We start from the raw sequence: 11,944 nt of genomic DNA, 5'->3' as shown, positions 1-11,944 counted from the left end.
TAATTTTGTTCCTCTTTTAAATAAATGTAAAAATATAAAACACCATAGATGTTTTTTTTATATTATTTTAATTTGCATTACTGTTGATTACCATTTTGAATGTTGTGTAAAAGACACATTTTGTGCCCTCGGTTTATATTTAAATCAATGCAGTTTTCTGGGTTTTGATAGTTAAAAGAAGGTATCTTGGTTTGCAGTTAGAGTGGTCTATATTTGAGTATATACAGTATACTTACAGTGCTCATTATTCAGTTTTGTTAAGACAATAACACAATAAGATATTCCTCTGGCGTTATTATTTAAATTTAAATTAGAAAGTTAGCAATGGATCCAGCAGTTTTTGTCCAGTGCTTGCCATATTCTGAAAGCAAGTGGTCATGAAATATTAGTATTTTAGGAAAGGAAAACAATATTTCCTAAACATCATTTGAGTTAAGGATAATATAAAATACATTTATAAAGTGGCTAAATGTGAGGTTTGCTAGAGAATTATAAACCACATAAAAAATTGTTGAGTAATTTTCTTTTAGTAAATGCTGTGTTTTTATTTTTTTGCTTTTTTTGTATCTCAACATTACCCATCTTCTCCAGTGCCTTTGATCAACTCTAGCTGTCACCGATCCCTGCAAAACCAGGGGATCTGTGCTCTCGTCTTGCACTCGTCTCCAGTCAGCAGTACCTCTACCCAGGAATCCCATTCACTGTCTACTTCTTAATCTGAACCATGTGATTCCGAGAGATGCCAATTTTTTTAAAGGTCCAGGATATTCCACAGATGAACTCCATCTACTGACGGAAGTTTGAACACCACCTGAGCTGCCTCAACTCTAGTGCTCCTTCTGGTGGTGGGGTCTGTCACCTGCTCGTCACATGACTTCCCCTATATAAGGAACTGACTGCCAGCAGAATGCTGCCTGAACAAGGAGTTCTTCAAGGCTCTGGTTCCTTTTCTCAGTTTGCATTTCCTAATTCTGATCTTTTGGTATACCAACCTAGGCTCTGTCCTGACAATTCCTAATTGCTGGCTGTCCTGACCTTAGATTATTCAACTACGCTTTTGCCTTCCACTTTTGTACTGTGCATTGGTGCTACCCAGTCAGCAGTCACCATACCCTTTGTGTACAGGCTGCTTCACTAAGTTCATCACCCTTTGCTGGGTACGCTGGCAAAGCCAGAGGCCAGTGCCTTATGTTCTGTGTCCTGTACACATTGCTGCCTAGCAGGTCGGGGACACAAAAGGTCCACCACCCGCCTGTGGCTACCATGACATTAGCATTGTCTGCACACTGTTGCTTGGACCAATGTCCTGATAAAGACTTGGTGTATGACTGAGTTTGACATGGTGAACTATGCCTGAGCAATTAGCATCAGCAGGGTCACTTATAGTGTTTACTGGAATCAAATGTGATAGTGTGACAATGCAAGTAGGAAACCAGGAAAGATTGCTGCCACCCCATCAAAAGAAATGCCTGAACAAGGTATTATTTTAATTAAGGCTGTAGTAAAAAAAAAAGTTTAAAAACGACTTTAAAATGACACAAAAAAGTAAGGATAATATAAGTTTTTTCAACAGGGTTTAGATCAGCCTGATAAATAAATTAAATGACAGATTCACATTGTAAGGCAATATAAATCACTCACTGAGACAGAACAGTAGATAAAACTTTATTCAACATATATCTACAATGAGGATTATAAAATTATCATTACAATAGGCCAAAAGAAGGGACAGTATATCATAACACAGAACATAAGGTCTTAATGCTGATCCTGGGCATTTTCAGTGATCTAATGGATACAAGGAAATATTAAAATGATTTGTGTTTTCTCATAAAATAAAACTATAATCATAGACAGGATTATTACAAGATTACAGGTTGTAGAAGTTTGCTGGTAATATCCTGAAACACTGATTTCATGCCGCTGAGGCACACACCCAGGTGATAATTTGACTGCATGTAGAAGGTCCAGGTAACAATGAACATGGTGCAAGAAATGGTGGAGGAAAAGAACATGTTGGCTTTGCCTATGTTATCCAATTTAGTCAAATCAATCAATTTGAGCTTCAATATTCCAACCTGCCCAGAAATTACCAGGCAGAATCTGATTATATTTGGAATAGACAACACATGAACTTTTTCCTCCTGCACTAATGATACAGCAGGTGCAAAATTTGAACAGTACAGTCCCTAACCAACACATAGCAAATGCTGAAACAGCAATGACTTTTAATAGTCCGCTGATACCTTCATATTGGAATGTTCTTTAATTTACTATCATTAAATGTATTGCCTAATGGTAACCAATATCAAGAAAACCTGTCATGTCAGAACTGAGGAAGTTGTTGATGCTCCTTTTGAAAATGTTAATTGCCTGGCTGTTATGTGAAGCTACTACTTTTTAAGTTAAATCCAAGCATGAAGCTGAAAAAGCAGATACATATGGGAGCTGTCTTTGCATTTCAGTCTTTTCAGTTCTGGGATTTATACAGCTCTGCAGCCCTGTAGGGATCCTGATCTTTCTATGCAGCAGTTAAAATTGAGCCCAGGCCAACAGCTGAACACACACATGAAATTCATATATAGGCGACGTTTTACCTGCAAAAGGATTTGTATTACTGTTCAGTTAGTCCTGAGATTTACATTGCTTTGTTCCTAGGGGGAGGGACCTGATTCATGCCTACTGCACTTTTCTCCCATTTACATGCCTTTCCCACCCCAATTATATTACAAGAGAATAAAAGGAGAAGCAGGACAGTAGCTGATTTCCTGGTCACTCCGCTCTCTCATTGGGCCCAATTTATTAAAGCTCTCCAAGGCTGGAGAAGACCGCACCTCAATGACCTGGATCACCCAGGTTCTCCCATGATAGTCTATCTTCTCCGGTCTTGATGGTCTTTAATTAGAGCAGCAGTTCAGCACACGTAGTTGGCTCTTTTTACTGCAAAGGCTGATATCAAATCATATTTAGGCACTTACACTGCTTGCATTTAAGAGTGGAATAATGATTAAGCAGCAACATTGATTTGTCTCTTTTATATGTGCATGGAATTCACTTACATAGTATTGTTCATGTCCCTAGGCTTTAATTGTACAGCAAGGGAGAAGCAGATTACTGATGGAACTTCATTCAGCTCTCTCCTACTATGAGCATGTTTTGAGTTAGCACATCAGTATTTCAGCATGACATAATTGGTCGTTCTTGCTGATTTCCCCTAACTTAGCCTTAGCTCTGCTGTGCATGGTATTGCAAGAAGCTGATACCAAGTCAAAAAAAATTACTTATACAAAAATATGGAGAGCAGGAGAATTGTTTAGGAGAAAATCAAAACTTATACATACTTGCTCCGCCATGACCACTAGGAGAATTAAACCAAGTGAGTAATAACTTCATGACAGCCAGGGAACCAGAATTTTCAGAAGGACAGCTCAGCAAAGAAGGCCTCTATACTTCTCTTATGACAGATTTCTTTTAAAGAGTATTTCTCCAATCCTCATTCCTGCTCTTGTCTAGGTTATATATATATATATATATATATATATATATATATATATATAGTTTCTGATAATGATCTCTATGATCTACCTACCTGAAGCTTTTATGGATGACTATGGCCAGGTGTAAAATTAAACTGGATAAATGAGAATGTTAGTATGATTCAGATCTGCCATTCATTTTCATTTTAATGTAGTGCAAAGCAAACTATGGTGCTCATCAAAGTGAAGTCTGACTGTGCAGATACAATGGTCCCACCACAGTGGTAGATGTCAGCAGATGATGGTGCTGCAAATTAAATCCAGCTGCAAGAGACACCTCTGTGTCACTGTGTAAGATTGTCACAAGCAAACAGGTTATTTACATTTTCACTGGAAATCCATTTTGAGGTACCTCTGTAAAGTTCAGGCTACCTGTTGGGCATGAGGAACCTCTACAGATAACTTGAATGTACCATCGTCGATCAAGCAAGTTAAACATTTTCCCATCATTTCTCTATGCTAGCGGTGCTATTTACAGCCTATCCATTAACTCACAACACACATTCTTCTACTGCAAGTGAGAACAAAAGATCTTTTGATGGATTGTTCGAAGCTAAGGTCTACAAGTACCTTAATGGGAACTTTAGTCAAGTTATGATTCACCAGTTGTTTTATATAACATTACACTGCCTGCATTCATCTTTTTCTTTGTGACTGTACATACAGAGTAAATTATGTATATTCCTTCATAGCAGCTGAGAGCAACATCCTGTAACCAAATAATGCAGAATAGCGAGGATTCAATATTGCATTGAATTACATTAAGTGTCATGGTTGCTACATTGTCTGGAACCCTGATGTACTAGGTTGTCTTAGGCAAGCTTTATTTCTAGTAACAGGCCATAATCTTCGCATCAATAGAAGTAAAAGAAAAGACAGGTAAGTAGTTTTATAATTGAATTTCAAGACTTTTGTGAATTCTCTACTATAAACCTAAAGGTTAGTACCTCACCACCCAGTAACTCACCTCTTTACCTTTTGTATGTGTAAACACCAAATGACATCTATCAGATGCCTGTGTGACAGATAAAAAATGCAGCAATGCAGTTGGGAAAATTGGTTTACCCGGTTTATGTTGGTTCTGGGATCTTCATGGTAGAATTACCAGGTATTATTTTAAAGCTGAACTACAAGAAAAAATACATCCTTGGAGTGAACCCTAGGTGAGGAGGTTTCAGGGGGCACATAAGTGGAGTTCCCGGAGTTCAGCTTTAATGAAAATGGAATAAAAAGTTACTTATGAAATTACATTTGCATGTTAAAGCCTAAATGAGATTTTAGTAATCAGGTTTAAAGTTTAAATACATTATTCTGTGGCTGTGTCAGTACTAACAAGAACATCCACTAACACTATATGGCCAAACATCTGCAGACAACCAACCTTTACTCCTCTATAATATGGTTGACATCCCATTTCAAAACCATACGGAGACCCCAAACCACTCTGTGACGAGGATAGCTCTGGTGTAAGACCTGACACCCTGGTGTTAAAAGTCTTTCCAAGGTAGAGCTAAGGTGAGAGCTCCGTAGGCCTTTACATGAAATCATCAATCCATGGCTTCATAGATTTTCTGTAACAGAAAAAAGCCTTCCCTCAACAGGGTTGGAAATGCAAACATACATTCATAATATTGTCCTTGTGGCATTTACAGTACTCCTTAAAAAAAAATTATTATAAATGAATGCCCACATAGTTGGCCATATTGTATGTGATGGTCAGGTGTCCCCAAAATTATGGCCATAAAGTTTAGCTCCTATGGTTCTTTTCTAGATTCCTGGAGATTCCTTTAATTGACCACCTTTAAATATACAAATGCAAATAAATACCGGGTCACTGACTTTACCAAGTGTGAAAAACAAAACTGTAATCATTTTGCACCTTACCACTCCTTAGATGTGGTGAATGCATTGGTTTTCTTTTTTAAACCTTTTTTTCCATTATTATCACCTGGTTCTTCTACCAGTAGGACACTTTCTGTCCTAGGATGACATCGCTCAGTATCAGGACAAGAGAAATAAAACATAGCTACAGAACCCTATCACTCTCCTATTATCAATAACATGGAGAGGGGTAGATCTTTGATTCCCAAAAATAACCGTAATAATGTAATTGATAACAGTCAGCACAGATATAGAAAAGTCAGTTTTTTAAACATATCTAACATTTATAGCAAAATACTTTTTGGTATGTTTATTAAACCAAAAAATACCAAACAGGAGAAGTCCATTATTGGGGTTTACATATACTTTAACTTGCTGAACTAATGCAGACCTCAGAGTTTAGGTCTCCTTGGGTGCTCAAAAGACATCTGATCATACATGAATGCAACCCCTTCATTTCAGACTTGTTCCCAATCTATACTATTCACGTGAATGGGAGCAGTTGAGAATGATTGTCTGCACACAGCTGTGTCAGATTTTGGTGTCTTTCTCAATAGAAATAAGCAGCTTAAATCCTAACAATTTAGGAGTTTTAACCGAAGTACAATTGTATATTCAAAAAGAAACCTTTCAATCAAATATGGGAACTGCAAAGTGCATTTTAAAGCTGTCGGCTTGGTTTTATTTTACCTGTGTGCACAAGTAGTAAGGGTAAGGTAAGAGGTTAGGTAGCGTGTGGAATGAGATGCCCCTTTTCCTTTGAGTACACCAAGGTACAGTTTCTCCACCATAAAGCAGAGTCATACACATTTCCTACAAAAGTATGCAGATCTTTATGGAAACCAGAGCAGACAATAGATACAAAGACAGAAGTGCAAAGTATGAAACCTTTTCATTGCTGGCGTCAGGACACGGACGGAGATAAGACCTATATTTTTTCTTAAGTGGGCCACTATGGAAAAATAAGTTCTCCTTTATCAGCCTAAAACTCTTCCTACATGTAAAATTCTAGTTTCATCTAAAGCTAGACAAAACTATTTATTGTGTTTGTTGTCAAATCTGCTGCAAAAGATTCAAAGTTCTATAAACTAGGACTTCAATGTTATAATAAACATAAATCACATAATATATATTCCAAAAGACATGAACGGTGGTAAGACAAGTCTGCAAAAATCCTTGTGGCCACATAAACAGAAACATAGAAATCTTTTCTGCTCCTTCATATAGTGCGTGCCCACATTATCAAGTAGAAGAATAATAAAATGCATTCAGTGTCATACACCTGCCTTTCCCAATCATATTCCAACATCAAAGATCAGTCCACTTCTTGGCCCTTTTTGTAAGAAAGAGTAGGGCAATTGCACATATATCCTGGAAACTTGAAACAGTAGAACAAGGTATATGATCAAGTGTGATGTCCCTTCTTTAAGGTCTTGTCTAGGGGACCGTCTAAGTCCCACAAGCCTGAATTTTACCTGGTGTACACAGCTGGGTAAGGACCCTTGCCCCCTTTAAGTTGCCAGTATGACACTGCCAGTGCATGAGAAGCATAATACTAGCTCTGGTCTTGTATTGCTGCTGCGTGTACCAATGGCGGTGATATAGACATGACAGATGTCTATGCCCAGCCTATACTGCCAAACTTGCCACTGATGTCAGGAGGCCAGATTGTTGTCCAAACGATGACAGACAAAAGCTGGTCAGAGACCTAGCCATTTGACAACCATTGCTTTTAGGATTAAGAAAAAAAAAATACACTCTAATACAGAAAGTATCTAACTAGCTGTGAAACATACAATTTCCAAACTGGACGGTCTGCATCTACATGATTCATCCTCCCTTTCACCTCCTAGCTTCTCAGAGAAACTATATATCCTTAAAAGTACAACAGTCATTTGACATCATTGCTCTAAATACAGGTCCGTGTCTTAGCATGACCATATTCTGATTTAATGAACTCAAGGTGGTCAGCCTCTTTAGTCATCTTGTTTAAACCAGCTCTATGATTCGTTAGCATTATTTAAAATACTGCTTCTTCATTGGATATACTACCCTTCTTGGCAGCACCATTAGTACAAAGATTACTTATACCCAACAACAAGTCAGTAATTTCATTCAGTAGAGAGAGGGATTAAGGCAAAAGGGTTCTGAAAGATTTTTCTGGATCTGTATGTTTTGTGCCTAAATTGTGTAACCCCTGCAATGCCTGGAGACGTCATACGTTCGTTAAAGGAATACACACATAACATGGTCCTAAGAGCGTATGTTACAAGTCCTGAGTGCCCATTATAAAATAATGGAGATATTGTAAGGCTAGGCCCACATGGCATGGCAATGTGGGGTTATCGAGCTTCCCTTGCAGTGCTATCCTCATACAGAATGTTTTGTAATACCATCTTCTCCTGTGCACAATTCACAAACCAGTTGGAGGTTCTAAAAATGGAATTTTAAAAACATACAAAATGTCATATGGCAGTCATTGAGGGGCGCTGGGGCGTCTCCAGGCTGTTTCTTCTCGCTGACTGCTATTGTTGTTTGTTGTGGCATGGCTGTTCTGTTCAGGGATGGGTTCACTGTTGCTTGTTTTTTCTAGAAGAGGAGCAATAGATTCCTTTTCCGAACTTCTTTTTTTCCTGGCACGGGCTGGCATAGTTAGCAGCACCAAAATGCAGACAATGTGGAGGCAGTAGTACCAGGAGCTTAAAAAAGATACATTACATTTTTAAAATAATATCAATTCAACATTTACTTTTTATAGGAACTATACAATTAATATCTTGTGCTCCAAAAGGTGCAAAGTCCTTTTTTTTTAAAGTAACCTTACTTACCATCTAAGACCCAACACCCCCAAGGAATCCTCAAAATAATTTTAAAGTCCCAAGAAACCAATGGAGAACAATGGATAAAATAGCCTCATAAACCAGGTGACCAGGGGACCCTTACAATGTTGGAAGAATAACATCTTTGGAGACACCTAAAATCATTTGAGTTTATGCAGAAATTAAAGATTATGCAGCTGGCTCTACCCAAAACTTTACAGGCATTATGAGATTGGAGGTCCATCAGCCAAAGTTCAAAAAACTCCTGGCAACCTCTGGGGGAACCTTTGGGGTTCCACAGAAATCCTGGTTGAGAATGGCTGATCTAAAACTTTACTTAGTTCTATTTTTAATAGTCCAATAGGGGTAGAACTTGATTGCAGTAGTCATGGATTTACACATATTCAAAGGTGGGGTGGGCTGATTTGTCTGGGACCTTTACTTTGGGCTGTATACATACATTTTTCCAGGTGTCTTTGCCTGGGCCAGCCTTTATCCTCTTCTTCCTTCAGCTGTGGTTAAATGCTAAATGTTGAAGACAATGGTGCCATTTTTTGCGGCATTCCCTCTGTAGGTCCAGGGCCAGGGGGTAAAGCGTGGTTCACTGAGTCTTGACATCCTGGGCTCACAGTAACTGGTTAGAATAATGCTTGATGGAGCTTTGCTACATTTCTGGATCGGTAAATTAGGGGGGGACAGGATCAGAGATTGGGGAGTATAAGCAGCCAGAGCCTTTTATTTTGTTAGTTTATAATGATAGGAGGGATGCTGAGTGTTTTCACTGTGCAAGTTGTATGAGGTAACATAATAACATGGCAACTTCTTTCTTCTTGAATATTATCGGGAAGCACTGAGCTGCCAAATCTAACATTATGGAGGCAACTAAAAGTCATCTATATGTAGCTGATTGTTACACTCACCTGTAAAACTGTAAAGAAGGTTTTACTGATAAGAGCACAAATGGTGCCACAGTGTAGCTGATTGCCACTTGTGTTGCTATCCATGTTATGACATCGTATACAAACTTGAGTTCAGGAGACTGTAGAAAATGATGTCGAACATTGCTTCTAATCTAAAAAAAAAAATTGAAAAATGTACTATGCCATATAAAATGATAATCAGATTAAGACATAAACTTGAACTTTGCGTGAAAGACTACTAACAAAAATGAGATACATTTAAGTGAGCTAATTTAACTGACAAAGTATTTGTATTTAGGTACATCCATTTCAAAGCTTTACACAGCTCAGAGGTAATAATATATATATATATATATATATATAAAATTATGTATGCTCTATCATTCAGCTACAAAACCTAAGAACAATGTTGCAGATGACTATCCCCACTTGTGTCAACCAGAAGGTTGGAAGTGTATACCTTTCAAAAATGTCTTTATCTGCTGTAGAATTAATATTAATTTCACTGGTAATGCACTTGAAAAGTTTGGAATGGTGTCCATAAAATGCATAGGTATATCAAGCCACCTTGGGAGATCTCTGGACACTGTAATTGTTGGTCTTCTGAAAACGCTAGTTGCTAGGTTGTGTTGCTCACCTACTGCTTTGCTATTTTGAATGATCGACCCAAAGCAAGTAAGCAAACCAGAAGTTATTATTTGCATATTTGTTTTTGCTCAGTGATCAAAAAAACTAAAGCAAGTGGGTTAGGATGACAGGCAACTAGTATCTGAAGAAGAACTCATCAGTGGCAGCCTCAATGTTAACAACTTGTCCCTGGACCCATAGGCCAAGTCTAAGGGCCTGATTTATTAAACCTCGCCAAAGCTGGAGAGGATACACTTTCATTAGTGAAGATGGGTGATCCAGTAAACCTGAAATTGAAATATTGGCTAGCAAATGTTCTGAGTCCTGGACCAGATCTTTTCCAGGTTTGCTGGATCACCCAGCTTCACTGATAAAAGTGTATCTTCTCCAGCCTTGAAGAGCTTTAATAAATCAGGCCCTTTGAGAGAATTCTGCATATCCGATGCATGCACACATGGATCAAGCCCCATGACTTTAAACCTAGGCACCTATTCATTAGCACATATAAGCTGTCAGGAATACAGGCTATATAGTGCATGTGTAGAAGAAAGGAGGTAGCAGAATATGAAAGTTAAAGTTATGTTTTTTACCCATGAGACATGTAGGTTATTAGGTATATTTAAAGGCTAGGCATGCTGGCTAAAATAAAATGTATGCAGGCCAGTTGTACTTACATTTCGGGCTGCTAGTGTCATCAGACTGCCAGTAAAGAAGGTCAAGTAATACCCTGGATATACACCATGCCAAACAGCTGACAGCAGGAAGGTCTGAGCTGTAGGGCTGTAGTTGGCTCGTTCATAACATACTCTGAGGAACAAAACGACATACAGCTATTTCAAATACAGACTGACAATTGACTAACAGTTAAAGTTGTTATTCGGGACTCCGTAACAGATTTCCCTACCCTTCCTGTTCTGCTGATGATGTTTGTACCAGACAGTAAGTGATTTTAGGTGATGTAAGATTTCTGTTACCTACTCAAACCTGCATCAAGGTTTTCAATGATGAATTGCTGGCATCAGATATATAAATTCCCTACTCTGCTACAAATTTATATATTTCTGCATGTCTGGTGAAACCAGTGTCATATGGACGGGGTACAGGGAAAAATCTCTCTAAATAAGCGCCAGGTAGCAGTAAACAGTTTTTCTTTTTATCCAAAGCTATAAAAATGTTTTGGCTAGAAATATGGTATACCGAAAGGCCAATACAGTACTGCAGACTCCAAATTCATAGGATAAGAAACACATTCTGCCACTTTTCCCATACATATGACAGTTATATGGTTTAACAACACTGGACACTTTTCTAGAAACTTGTTCTTGTTTAATCAAACAGGTCAGAGGGCAATAATCATCAAACCAACAATCAGATTTAGTTTGCCAGGTCAGAGAGGCTTCTGATTGGCTATTAAGGGATGCTATACTTGGCGCAGCAATACTACACCACTTTGTTGAATAAGTCTTTTGCTTGTGCATGATTTCTATACATTGAAAAAAAAAATCATAATTCCTCACACCAGATAAAATTGAAAATGATTTTAGATTTATTTATAAAAGTAGTTTAATTGCAGCCTGGAAAATGAAAAAAATGGTTGTAATTTTTAAATCAGACTTCTTTGTACATACTTGGTATGTATAAAGGAAAATATATGTCTGTAGCAATGCGATACAGAAAAGAAAGAAGTTGTCATACCTCTTGAGCCACAGTGCAGTCTGTATGTTCCAGTTATCAATGAACATCTTAAAGCTTGTTGAAAACTGAAATAGAAAATAGCAATCACTAAATATGTTCCTTTGGTGTATTGATTGAGGAATGTGTTCTAAGTAATTCCATTTTACTGAAGTTCCAAGTAAGAATGGAAAAGTATGAATGACTCCAGAGAACCATAATCATATCATAATAGCCTGTTCAAAATCGATTGGCACAACTGAAGTTTCCATACACTGCAAGAGCCAGACATTGTCAGGGTCCAGATAGTTTATTGGCAATCTATGTATATACCACTAAAAAACATGGCCCCTGATTCATCAATAAAATCCGCGCTCGCTGGAAGCGCAAAAGTACGCGCGGCCATCGATCGCGGATTACCGCGGTCCGGACTCGAGTATGCGCGTACACTCGCCTCACTACCAGCCGGATTCCAGCCTTCACAATAGGG

At 38.1% G+C, this 11,944-nt stretch overlaps 2 protein-coding genes across 4 annotated transcripts in view; both read right to left on the bottom strand.

Moving 5' to 3' along the window:
- Positions 1-11,944, bottom strand: part of ITGB1BP1 (integrin subunit beta 1 binding protein 1) — a 488,766-nt gene that overhangs the window by 166,434 nt on the left and 310,388 nt on the right. The window lies entirely within an intron of this gene.
- Positions 1,652-11,944, bottom strand: part of MBOAT2 (membrane bound glycerophospholipid O-acyltransferase 2) — a 126,184-nt gene continuing 115,891 nt past the window's right edge. For all 3 annotated transcript variants that reach the window (XM_072407549.1, XM_072407548.1, XM_072407547.1), the window contains 4 exons: positions 11,479-11,543; positions 10,458-10,590; positions 9,157-9,308; positions 1,652-8,116 (listed from right to left, as the gene is read on the bottom strand). In XM_072407549.1, the coding sequence (XP_072263650.1) occupies positions 7,894-8,116; positions 9,157-9,308; positions 10,458-10,590; positions 11,479-11,543 (573 nt within the window). In that variant the 3' untranslated portion in view covers positions 1,652-7,893. The remainder of the gene's footprint in view (positions 8,117-9,156; positions 9,309-10,457; positions 10,591-11,478; positions 11,544-11,944) is intronic.

This window comes from Pyxicephalus adspersus, chromosome 4 (genome assembly GCF_032062135.1).
Source record: "Pyxicephalus adspersus chromosome 4, UCB_Pads_2.0, whole genome shotgun sequence".
Taxonomy (NCBI): domain Eukaryota; kingdom Metazoa; phylum Chordata; class Amphibia; order Anura; family Pyxicephalidae; genus Pyxicephalus; species Pyxicephalus adspersus.
This window is presented reverse-complemented; position numbering and strand designations above follow the sequence as displayed.